Source organism: Salmo trutta, chromosome 13 (genome assembly GCF_901001165.1).
Source record: "Salmo trutta chromosome 13, fSalTru1.1, whole genome shotgun sequence".
NCBI lineage: Eukaryota > Metazoa > Chordata > Actinopteri > Salmoniformes > Salmonidae > Salmo > Salmo trutta.
This window is the reverse complement of record NC_042969.1, coordinates 35,950,239-35,963,195: the sequence shown is the minus strand read 5'-3', so window position 1 is coordinate 35,963,195 and position 12,957 is coordinate 35,950,239. Positions and strand designations below refer to the sequence as shown.

At 43.6% G+C, this 12,957-nt stretch overlaps 1 protein-coding gene across 1 annotated transcript in view; it reads right to left on the bottom strand.

The window, feature by feature from the left end:
* Nucleotides 1–1,620: 1,620 nt before the first annotated feature.
* Nucleotides 1,621–12,957, bottom strand: part of LOC115205727 (complexin-2) — a 41,602-nt gene continuing 30,265 nt past the window's right edge. Inside the window, exons 3-4 of the mRNA XM_029771997.1 lie at nt 4,301–4,488; nt 1,621–1,850 (exon numbers count right to left, since the gene is read on the bottom strand). Coding sequence (XP_029627857.1) covers nt 1,653–1,850; nt 4,301–4,488 — 386 coding nt within the window. The 3' untranslated portion in view covers nt 1,621–1,652. The remainder of the gene's footprint in view (nt 1,851–4,300; nt 4,489–12,957) is intronic.

The window sequence follows — 12,957 nt, the reverse complement described above, 5'->3', positions numbered from 1 at the left end:
GATTAAAACACTACCAATGAGATTGTCTCTCAGGATAACATGGAATTTATGAAGGAATTTATTAACTATTAAATAAATAAGACGTTTAAATTCCATTTAACATTGCTTACTATTTCATAATAGCCTCCAAAATAATTAGTTAAACAAGTACCTTGTGTAAAACAGACATGTGGTATGGGAGGTGGGTAGTGAAATGAGGACATACGTAGTATCGGCTTCCTTCACTGTAATGCAGTGCTCATGTTTGATTGTCTTTGGACTGCACTAATCACCAACTGTTAAATATGATGCTGACTAAATCATTTTCATAGAACTGTGCGTGTTTTTCTTCTTCTCTACACTGAATGTAAATCTTGTGTATTCTATGGATAATTTGAGTGTTTAATGTTGAATGTGAATCTTGTGTATTCTATGGATAATTTGAGTGTATAATGTTGAATGTGAATCTTGTGTATTCTATGGATAATTTGAGTGTTTAATGTTGAATGTGACTCTTGTGCATTCTATGGATAATTTGAGTGTTTAATGTTGAATGTGACTCTTGTGTATTCTATGGATAATTTGAGTGTTTAATGTTGAATGTGAATCTTGTGTATTCTATGGATAATTTGAGTGTTTAATGTTGAATGTGACTCTTGTGTATTCTATGGATAATTTGAGTGTTTAATGTTGAATGTGACTCTTGTGTATTCATGGATAATTTGAGTGTATAATGTTGACGGGGTGGTTTTGTTTATAATGCAACATTAAGCAAAAATGGTTTCTCTCACAAAATGCAGTCTGCCCGGCGGATAATCTCTTATATTTAATCTGAGAAAATGAGAGATGTTTTATATTAGTCAGGAATTTAAAGGGAAATCAAATATTCCACTTGCCTTAGTTGTTTCATAGCATAAGAAGGCATTGGATCAGCTCTATTCATACAGTCAGACTAACATTAAATACATACGTCATAATGTGGCATGTTTGCATCCTTTTAAGACAAACAGCATATTACAAAGTTAAATGATATCATCAAATGACTTCAATGAGACCCTCATTAACAGTTCCCCTGGTGGAGGAAGTTCTATAAAGGCAAAGTCTAAACTAACTAAACTGCTGATCTCATAAAGACCTAGAATAGAATATCCACTTCCCATACAGTTACAGTAGCTTATTTACTATAAAAATAGAAAAAGCCGGTGAAAAAAGAAAAGAAAAGCGCTCCTTCTCCAGATGCGTGTTGGCAGTGCTTTTCAACCACAGGAGCGGGAATGCACATTGAAGTGTCCATTAGTACGGTGTATTGAATCCTGCTCTCTAATGCATGGCTGGACAGAAACTCCATACCCCAGTTAATACCAATGGCCAACCAATCCAAATGCATCTACCTGGTGCGGTGGATCTATATACCAATGTTGGAATGTTAGATAAGTGGAGAAAAAAAGAAAACATAAACTTAGTCGGTGGTTGAGAGACCGACGAAAAGCTGTTGGTAGATATATAACCACATTGTGTCTAGTCAGAGTAAGAAAACAACAAATACTTCTGTAAAGGCAGTGAATGGCCGTTTGGCAAGAACCCCTTCTACCCCCCTCCCCCTCCCCAGATCTCTCCTCCCCCTCCCCCTGGCTGGACCGAACCATGTGTTGTTGTTGATATCGATGTGTTCATTACTTCTTGAACATGTCCTTTAGAGGTCCAGGGAGGAACTTGAGGACGGTGTCCAGAATGCTCTCCTCATCCTCGTCGTCCTCGTCTCCGCACCCGGCTGGGATGGCCTTCTTGGCGCGCGTCAGAGACCCCTCACAGGCCTGCTCCATGGCTGCCTTCTCCTCCGCCTCCTTCTCCTCCTTCTTCTTCAAGCCATACTGCATGGATAAAGGGCGCAGAGATAACAATATATGAGGATGTCACTTTCAAAGGAGTAACACCCCCACACTCCCCTCTTGAGATCAAATGGTTTTCCACAAGGTTTGATTCTTGCACTTACAATGCCTTCAGAAAGTATTCACACCCCTTGACTTTTTCCCACATTTTGTTGTGTTACAGGTTGTTATTAAATATTGTTAAATATTGTTATTTTACTGCTGCTGTTTAATTATTAGTTATTTTTATTTTCTATTTTTTTGTTAGCAATTATTTTACTTCTTAAAGCATTGTTGTTTAATGGCTTGTAAGTAAGCATTTCACTGTAAGATCTACACCTGTTGTAAATTTGCGGCATGTGACAAATAAAATATGATTTGATTTGATACAGCCTGAATTTAAAATGGATCAAATGTAGATGTTTTTCTCTCACTGACCTACACACAATAGCCATAATGTCAAAGTGAAATTATGTTTTTAGATTTTCTTTAACAAATTATTTTAAAATGATAAACTGAAATGTCTTGAGTCAATAAGTATTTAACCCCTTTGCTATGGCAGCCTAAATAAGTCCAGGAGTAAAAATATGCTTAAAAAAATCACAATAAGTTGCATGGACTCACTCTATGCAATATTAGTGTTTAACATCATTTCTGAATTACTACCTCACCTCTGTACCCCACACACACAGTTATCTGTACGGTCCCTCAGTCGACCAGTGAATTTCAAACACAGATTCAACCACAAAGACCAGGGAGGTTTTCCAATGCCTCGCAAAGAGGGGCACCTATTGGTAGATGGGTAATGTGGCGGATGAATCAGAATTAGTTGGGTAACATAGATAATTAAGATGTCTTATCTGCATAATATGCTTATGTGATATACTTGTTATTAGAATGTATCCCTTTGGACTCTGGTGTTGGCAGTTGCACTTCTTCCCTCAGCTGGGGCTCAGTTACCTGGGGCCCAGAGAGGGGAGAGGTCTGACTTGTCTTTCACATGTCCCTGGTGCTATGCAGAATATCAGAAAGGGAAGAGGAGAGGAGGGAACATTGTCTTCATATGTGAATGTGTCTTTACCTATTCTTAAACCATGTGAAGGGATGGCGTGATTAATGGGGAACCAATTACTGGGTTCCACAATGTCCGTGCGCCAGTCACTTCCTCCTTTGGCCTTGGGGGATGTGTGTGGTAGTGTCTGGAGTTGACAATTGATTTATGCCATTGGTCCAGTTGGTGTTTTTGTGCTAGGAGTACCAGGAACGAGATCGGAACCTCGTTTTAGGGACCAAACTGAACGATAATTTATAGCGAATGCTATCTGGCTACGGGATACTCCTTCCTCATTTAAAAAGTCTCACCTTGTGACCCATTCTATGTATCTGTTGTTCGTCATGTAGGTTGAAAGGGGTGTATCTTGGCTATAAAATACCTTTGTACTTTTGTCTCGCCGCTCTCAACGGATCATTAGAAATGGTGAATCGTTGACAAGTCATTGCTATTGCAAAGCTCTCATTATTAAAGATTTAGTTTAAGTATAACTCTGACTTGTGTGATAAGTTTGTCTCTCCTCATTTGATAATAAAGAAATGAACCACCACAGTAAACATTTTACAAAGCAGCCATTGAATATCCCTTTGAGAATGGTGAAGTTATTAATTACACTTAAAGTCACTACAAAGATACAGGCGTCCTTCCTAACTCAGTTGCTGGAGAGCAATGAAACCGCTCAGGGATTTAACCATGAGGCCAATTTAAAACAGTTACAGAGTTTAATGGTTGTGATAGGAGAATACTGAGGATGGATCAACAACATTGTAGTTATTCCCCAATACTAAATTGACAGAGTGAAAAGAAGAAAGCCTGTACAGAATACAAATATTCCAAAACATGCATCCTGTTTGCAACAAGGCACTACTGCAAAAAAATGTGTAAGAGTAATTCACTTTTCGTCCTGAATACAACGTTTTATGTTTGGGGCAATACAAAACATTACTGAGTACCACTCTCCATATTTTCAAGCAAGGTGGTGGCTGCATCATGTTATGGGTATGCTTGTAATCGACAAGGAAGGGGGACTTCTTCAGGATAAAAAATAAACGGAATGGAGCTAAGCACAGGCAAAATCCTAGAGGAAAACCTAGTTCAGTCTGCTTTCCACCAGACACTGGGAAATTAATTCGCCTTTCAGCAGGACAATAACTTAAAACACAAGGTCTAATACACACTGGAGTTGCTTACCAAGAAGAGTGTCGGAGCTACAGCTTGGACTTAAATCTACTTGAAAATCTATGGCAAGACCTGAAAATGGTTGTCTAGCAACAACCAATTTGACAGAGCTTGAAGAATTTTGAAAATAACAAATGGGCAAATATTTGTTTTTTTAGGGGGGGGGGAGTACATTGAATGTAAAATCGTTTCAGAGTAGGTTGTGGACTGCTGAATTGCTCACCTTGTCCCTGATGGACTGTCGTACTACTTCTCTTTCTGCCTCCATTTTCCTGTGCTTATCCTTCCTCTCCTCCTCCTGTTGTCGCAGAGCCTCCTGTCTCTCCTCCTCTTCCTCCTTCTTCTTCTTCACGACCTCTGGATCCTTCTCCTCCTCTCCTCCTAACATTTTCCCCATGTCTTTAGTGGCCCCTGGAGGAAGCAGTCACACACACAGAGAGCCTGAAGTCCATCAGTTAAACCACAATACAATGCACTTCTATTTGTCCATCTACTACCAACCCAAATCCTACAGCCACAACCTGCCACCTGTCTCACTGGTCTAACTGACATACTGTATCAGCAACCTGTCACACTGGTCTAACTGATTTACTGTATCAGCAACCTGTCTCACTGGTCTAACTGACATACTGTATCAGCAACCTGTCTCACTGGTCTAACTGATATACTGTATCAGCAGCCCAACCTGTCTCACTGGTCTAACTGATATACTGTATCAGCAACCTGTCTCACTGGTCTAACTGATATACTGTATCAGCAGCCCAACCTGTCTCACTGGTCTAACTGACATACTGTATCAGCAGCCCAACCTGTCTCACTGGTCTAACTGATATACTGTATCAGCAACCTGTCTCACTGGTCTAACTGATTTACTGTATCAGCAACCTGTCTCACTGGTCTAACTGATATACTGTATCAGCAACCTGTCTCACTGGTCTAACTGATTTACTGTATCAGCAACCTGTCTCACTGGTCTAACTGATATACTGTATCAGCAACCTGTCTCACTGGTCTAACTGATATACTGTATCAGCAGCCTGTCTCACTGGTCTAACTGACATACTGTATCAGCAACCTGTCTCACTGGTCTAACTGATATACTGTATCAACACCCTGTCTAACTGACATACTGTATCAGCAACCTGTCTCACTGGTCTAACTGATATACTGTATCAGCACCCTGTCTAACTGACATACTGTATCAGCAACCTGTCTCACTGGTCTAACTGACATACTGTATCAGCAACCTGTCTCACTGGTCTAACTGATATACTGTATCAGCACCCTGTCTAACTGACATACTGTATCAGCAACCTGTCTCACTGGTCTAACTGACATACTGTATCAGCAACCTGTCTCACTGGTCTAACTGATATACTGTATCAGCAGCCTGTCTCACTGGTCTAACTGATATACTGTATCAGCAACCTGTCTCACTGGTCTAACTGATATACTGTATCAGCAGCCTGTCTCACTGGTCTAACTGATATACTGTATCAGCAACCTGTCTAACTGACATACTGTATCAGCAACCTGTCTCACTGGTCTAACTGACATACTGTATCAGCAACCTGTCTCACTGGTCTAACTGACATACTGTATCAGCAACCTGTCTCACTGGTCTAACTGACATACTGTATCAGCAGTCCAACTCTTGGTCTGTAAAGGTCCAGTAGAGTACAGTAGAGTAAGGATGAAATATAGAGACATTCCCAAATTCAATAATATAAAGTTGCTAGGGATAAAATAATGGTGTATAGACTTCAGTTGTAAAACTAGTGTGTGCACCAGCCAGTCCAGTTTAAAAGGTCTGTGTCATCTTGTGATCAGTAATGACTGAAATGTCCTGACTCGTAGCACGTGGCAGCTCCCTAGTGACTATAACACAACGATTTCTCCCAGCGTATCGATGTTGTTGTTACCAGAGTCAGATCAATAATAAACACAGCATCACCTGAGTGACTATGAATTATGTATATAACAGCAGAGTTAAAACTTTATCCTGAAATTGATCTACTGCTCTGAAACAGGAAGAGGCTGGCCGCAGGCCAAGTTACTGCTCTGACACAGGAAGAGGCTGGCCGCAGGCCAAGTTACTGCTCGGACACAGGATGAAGCTGGCCGCAGGCCAAGTTACTGCTCGGACACAGGATGAAGCTGGCCGCAGGCCAAGTTACTGCTCTGACACAGGATGAAGCTGGCCACAGGCCAAGTTACTGCTCTGACACAGGAAGAGGCTGGCCGCAGGCCAAGTTACTGCTCTGACACAGGATGAAGCTGGCCGCAGGCCAAGTTACTGCTCTGACACAGGATGAAGCTGGCCGCAGGCCAAGTTACTGCTCTGACACAGGAAGAGGCTGGCCGCAGGCCAAGTTACTGCTCTGACACAGGATGAAGCTGGCCGCAGACCAAGTTACTGCTCTGACACAGGATGGAGCTGGCCGCAGGCCAAGTTACTGCTCTGAAAAAGGAAGAGGCTGGCCGAAGGCCAAGTTACTGCTCTGACACAGGAAGTTACTGGCCACTAGGAGCCAATAGATCCCCCCGGAGCTCCTGGAGATCAGGGTTAAAGGTCACTCTGGAGACCCTGGAGAGCAGGATTAAAGATCATTCTGGAGCACCTGGAGAGCAGGGTTAAAGATCACTCTGGAGCCCCTGGGAGCAGGGTTAAAGATCACTCTGGAGCCCCTGGGGAGCAGGGTTAAAGATCACTCTGGAGCCCCTGGGAGCAGGGTTAAAGATCACTCTGGAGCCCCTGGGAGCAGGGTTAAAGGTCACTCTGGAGCCCCTGGGAGCAGGATTAAAGATCACTCTGGAGCACCTGGAGAGCAGGGTTAAAGGTCACTCTGGAGCCCCTGGAGAGCAGGGTTAAAGGTCACTCTGGAGCCCCTGGGGAGCAGGGTTAAAGATCACTCTGGAGCCCCTGGGGAGCAGGGTTAAAGGTCACTCTGGAGCCCCTGGAGAGCAGGGTTAAAGGTCACTCTGGAGCCCCTGGGAGCAGGATTAAAAATCATTCTGGAGCACCTGGGAGCAGGATTAAAGATCACTCTGGAGCCCCTGGGAGCAGGGTTAAAGGTCACTCTGGAGCCCCTGGGAGCAGGGTTAAAGGTCACTCTGGAGCCCCTGGGGAGCAGGGTTAAAGGTCCCTCTGGAGCCCCTGGGAGCAGGGTTAAAGGTCACTCTGGAGCCCCTGGGGAGCAGGGTTAAAGGTCACTCTGGAGCCCCTGGGGAGCAGGGTTAAAGGTCACTCTGGAGCCCCTGGGGAGCAGGGTTAAAGGTCACTCTGCGCACTGTTAGCACTCCACTGCTTTCAAACCTCTACCCGCCCACCGATTATGGCACTACTACCCCATGATAACAAATGTAAACAACTGTCACGTCTACTCCCTCTCCCCCTCTCTGGCGCTCGTTGTCACCAGTTTTCTCATTATTACACACACCTGTCACTATCGTTACGTGCACCTGTGCCTCATGACACTCACCTGGACTCCATCACCTTCCTGATGACCTGCCCTATATCTGTCACTCTCCGTGGTTCTTTCCTCAGGTGTTATTGGTTCTGCTTCTGTTTCATGTCTGTACGCTTTTCCTGTTTCTTGTTTTGTTCCATGTTCATTTATTTCTTAAATGATTCACTCCCTGAACTTGCTTCCTGACTCCCAGCGTACACGGTACAGAATAACGCCTCACCCAAGGGAAGCATCAGGGAGTGTTTTTTGTTTTTTGTTAGTGTAGCAACCGGGGATGCCTCAGTTGGCTTGTCAGGCTTCCATGCCTTAGCCGGCTCATCAGGCTTACATGCCTCAGCCGGCTCATCAGGCTTCCATGCCTCAGCCGGCTCATCAGGCTTCCATGCCTCAGCCGGCTCATCAGGCTTCCATGCCTTAGCCGGCTCATCAGGCTTACATGCCTCAGCCGGCTCATCAGGCTTCCATGCCTCAGCCGGCTCATCAGGCTTCCATGCCTCAGCCGGCTCATCAGGCTTCCATGCCTCAGCCGGCTCATCAGGCTTCCATGCCTCAGCCGGCTCATCAGGCTTCCATGCCTTAGCCGGCTCATCAGGCTCCCGCGCCTCAGCTGGCCCGTCAGGCTCCCGCGCCTCAGCTGGCCCGTCAGGCTCCCGCGCCTCAGCCGGCTCTATAGGTTGAGGTTTGCAATGTTCTGAACGTTGCATCCGAATGGAATTATTATTCATGTCTTTGATTTAATGAAGAGTGGTGAATTCCCTTCTTAGCACTCAAAATGGTACTTTCAAGTGTCAAGAATGAGATATTAATCAATTAGGCCTATGCTAATTCAGTTAAGGTCCATTTATGTCTTTAAAGTAAAAAGAGAGGGTGGTCATAGTGAGATTCCCATAAACTGTGGCAATGAATGCAATGTGTATTGTATACAGTATAAACAAAGATGTTGTTCCATCCTTCTTAAAGGCTCAGTGCAGTCAAAAATGTGATTTTCCTGTGTTTTATATATATTTCCACACTATAAGGTTGGAATGATATTGTGAAAATTATGATAATGCCCTTTTAGTGTAAGAGCTGCTTGAAAAAAACGCCAGAAATGTCTGCCTTTTTTGGTGGGATGAAGTTTTGGCCTGCCTGGTGACATCACCAGTCGGTAAATTAGTTAATAGACCAATCAGAAAGGGAGTTCCAAACTTCTCTACCAATAACAGCTAGTTTTCAGTTTTCCCATCCTCACTCAGACCACTCCCAGAAAGTCCTATCAAAATGATTCCTTGAGAAATTGCTTTCTGCTAAGAATCTATTTTTGTTTATTTTTGACCATTTTAATTGAAAACAATCACAGTAAGGTTCTTCATTGTTACCAAGAAATTATTTGATATTGAGATTAAAACGGCTGTAATGGGCCTTTAGATAAAGGTGTAGCTGTGGTGCTACGTGGGTATGTCAAATGTACTTTTATTTGAACCTTTATTTAACTAGGCTGAGATGCAGTGCCTTAAACTGCTGCACCACTCGGGAGTCCTAATGTAAACATGTTATAATTAATTAGACTGCTAAGAGAGACAGTCTCTCTCCACTGGATATCACTGTCATTGTCCTTAACACATATCTTCCCCGTCCCATGTGTCCAGCTTGTCCTGCAACATTCCATTAGTAGTTGGGTCACCAATTTTCCTTGCACACAAATAATGCATTTTTGGAGCTAGAGTGGCCTCCCTTCATACACTCTTTGCTCCTGATGGTAATTCCTTTATTATACCTCAGTTGTATAATCTCACAAAGCTTTTGTTTGATATATTCAGAGGATGGTTTGTCCCAGACTGGATGTCACCTCTTATGAATCACCATAAGTAACCCTTAGACTGCATGGCACACAACGTGTTTTGTCTAGTCTAGTGAGAACATAGAGGAGAGATAGAGAGGAGAGGAGAGAGAGAGACAGAGAGACACAGAGAGAGAGAGAACAGGGAACATGGCCCATCGGCTTCCACAGTCTGCAAGTCGGGAACACTGACGCTGCTGAATAATTTGTTAGGGATGGGGGGGGGGGGGTTGAAGAATGGAACTCATTTGAATAATGGATGACCCTCATTGGTAAATCATGCTCTCGTATGTCAAAAGTAAACTTAAATGTTGGACACTTCGGGATGAACTTTTAAAAATGATCACCAGTATCAAGAAGAGCTCATGAAGATGTATTGTAGCTAGGAGCACCCGCTACAATAGTGCACTTCTTTTGACCAGAGACTTATGAGCCCTGGTCAAAAGAAGTGCACTATGTAGGAAATAGGGTCCCATTTCTGCTGTAGATTACAGTTGATCATGCATGTACAGAGCGGCTTTGTACACTAGCTATCTGGTGTTTTTCTATGATCCAGGAGAAGTAAAATGCCTGAGTTCTAATACTATTACATTTACATTACATTTAAGTAATTTAGCAGAGCGACTTTCAAATTGGTGCATTCACCTTCTGATATCCAGTGGAACAACCACTTTACAATAGTGCATCTAAATCTTTTAGGGGGGAGGGGGGGGGGGGGGTTAGAAGGATTACTTTATCCTATCCTAGGTATTCCTTAAAGAGGTGGGGTTTCAGGTGTCTCCGGAAGGTGGTGATTGACTCCGCTGTCCTGGCGTCGTGAGGGAGCTTGTTCCACCATAGGGGTGCCAGAGCAGCGAACAGTTTTGACTGGGCTGAGCGGGAACTGTGCTTCCTCAGAGGTAGGGGGGCCAGCAGGCCAGAGGTGGATGAGCGCAGTGCCCTCGTTTGGGTGTAGGGACTGATCAGAGCCTGAAGGTACGGAGGTGCCGTTCCCCTCACGACTCCGTAGGCAAGCACCATGGTCTTGTAGCGGATGCGAGCTTCAACTGGAAGCCAGTGGAGAGAGCGGAGGAGCGGGGTGATGTGAGAGAACTTGGGAAGGTTGACCACCAGACGGGCTGCGGCGTTACAGGTATTATAATACTATTATAGGTATTATAATACTATTACAGGTATTATAATACTATTATAGGTATTATAATACCATTACATGTATTCTAATACTATTACAGGTATTATAATACCCTTACAGGTGTTATAATACTATTACAGGTATTATAATACTATTACAGTAGGTATCTGGACTGTTAGCATCATAGCATAACAAATAACATGAGTGGTGAAGATATAGCATCTGAGTTAGCTGGTTATGACTATGAACTATTGTGCATCTCAAAAGGCACCATATTCCCTATAGAGTGTACTACTTTTGACCAGAGCTCCATGGGGCCCTTGTCTGAAGAAGTGCACTATATAGGGAATAGGGTTCCATCTGGGACACCTACAGTGCCCTCAAAGTTTTCAGACCTCTTGACTTTTTCCACAGTTTGTTACGTTACAGCCTTATTCTAAAATGTATTAAATAAAAAAAATGCTCATCAATCTACAAACAATGCCCCATAATGACAAAGCAAAAACAGGTTTTTTAAAATGTTCGCAAATGTACAAAAGTATAGGTATTCAGACCCTTTACTAAGTACTTTGTTGAAGCACCTTTCAGCACCACAGCTATTTTCAAGTCTCTCCAGAGATGTTAGATCGGGTTCAAGCTGGCTGGGCCACTCAAGGACATTCATGGACTTGTCCCGAAGCCACTCCTGTGATGTCTTGGTTGTGTGCTTAGGGTCGTTGTCCTGTTGGAAGGTGAACCTTCGCCCCAGTCTGAGCGGTCCTGAGGTCCTGAGCGCCCTAGAGCAGGTTTTCATCAAGGATCTCTCTGTACTTTGCTCCATTCATCTTTTCCCTCGATCCTGGCTAGTCTCCCAGTCCCTGCCGCTGAAAAACATCCCCACAGCATGATGCTGCCACCACCATGCTTCACCGTAGCAATGGTGCCAGGTTTCATCCAGACGTGACACTTGGCATTCAGGCCAAAGAGTTCAATCTCGGTTTCATCAGACCAGAGAATCTGGTTTCTCATTGTCTGAGAGTCTTTAGGTGCCTTTTGGCAAACTCCAAGCGGGCTGTCATGTACCTTTAGCTGAGGAGTGGCTTCTGTCTGGCCACTCTACCATAAAGGCCTGATTGTTGGAGTGCTGCAGAGATGGGAGAACCTTCCAGAAGGACAACCACAGAGGAACTCTGGAGCTCTGTCAGAGTGACCATCAGGTTCTTGGTCACCTCCTGGACCAAGGCCCTTCTTCCCCAATTGCTCAGTTTGGCCGGGAGGCCAGCTCTAGGAATAGTCTTGGTGGTTCATAACTTCTTCCATTTAAGAATGATGGAGGGCACTGAGTTATTGGGGACCTTCAATGCTGCAGACATTTTTTGGTACCCTTCCCCAGATCTGTGCCTCGACACAATCCTGTCTCTAAGCTCTACGGACAATTCCTTCAACCTCATGGCTTGGTTTTTGCTCTGACATGCACTGTCAACTGTGGGACCTTATATAGACAGGTGTGTGCCTTTCCAAATCATGTCCAATCGATTGAATTTACCACAGGTGGACTCCAATCAAGTAGTAGAAACATCTCAAGGATGATCAATAGAAACAGGATGCACCTGAGCTCGATTTCGAGTCTCATAGCAAAGGGTCTGAATAATTTATTTATTTGAAGACACATATTGATACCATAAGTCAATGGTGTCACCAATGATTTTAGAAGGCAAGATAATGATGATTTAAAGGTTTTCACCTCCAGAGGTGGTCAGGAAGATCTGATCACAATCAGATCATAATACATCTTTTAATCATCTACACCTGTCTGAAAATGTGGCCACAATCAGAATGTGGACGAGTTCAGGACAAAGGATGCATGTTAGAACCAGGTATAAACAGGGCTTTAGTCTTCTCTCCATGTTTTGACCTGCTGTAGTTACTGCTCGGCCGTCTGTCTGTCTGTCTGTCTGTCTGTCTGTCTGTCTGTCTGTCTGTCTGTCTGTCTGTCTGTCTGTCTGTCTGTCTGTCTGTCTGTCTGTCTGTCTGTCTGTCTGTCTGTGTATCTGGAGACTGATTGAAACAGGCACGTAAATAGCACTCCCTGCTAATCTATTGTGATCAGTCAGAGAGCCTGATGAACCGATATCTAATTAACTATGCAGTGATGCAAAGCAATCCCAGGCCAGAGGCTAGGATCCAGACGGAGATCTGTGTGAGATGCTGGAAGCACGTAACACATCACATCCAGCGTATAGCCAATGATATCAGTCTAAGCTAAATGTGATAGAGAAGTGGAAAAATAGGACTTTATGTTAATACGCAGAATATTTTGACATTTTGAGATCTTGGGGACTATAAGGTTCTATTTGCAAAATGATTCTGAGATAATTGGCTTTAAATTTCCAAACTCTATTTAAAAAAAAATATATAACCTTTATTTAACTAGGCAAGTCAGTTAAGAACACATTTTTATTTACAATGACGGCCTACAC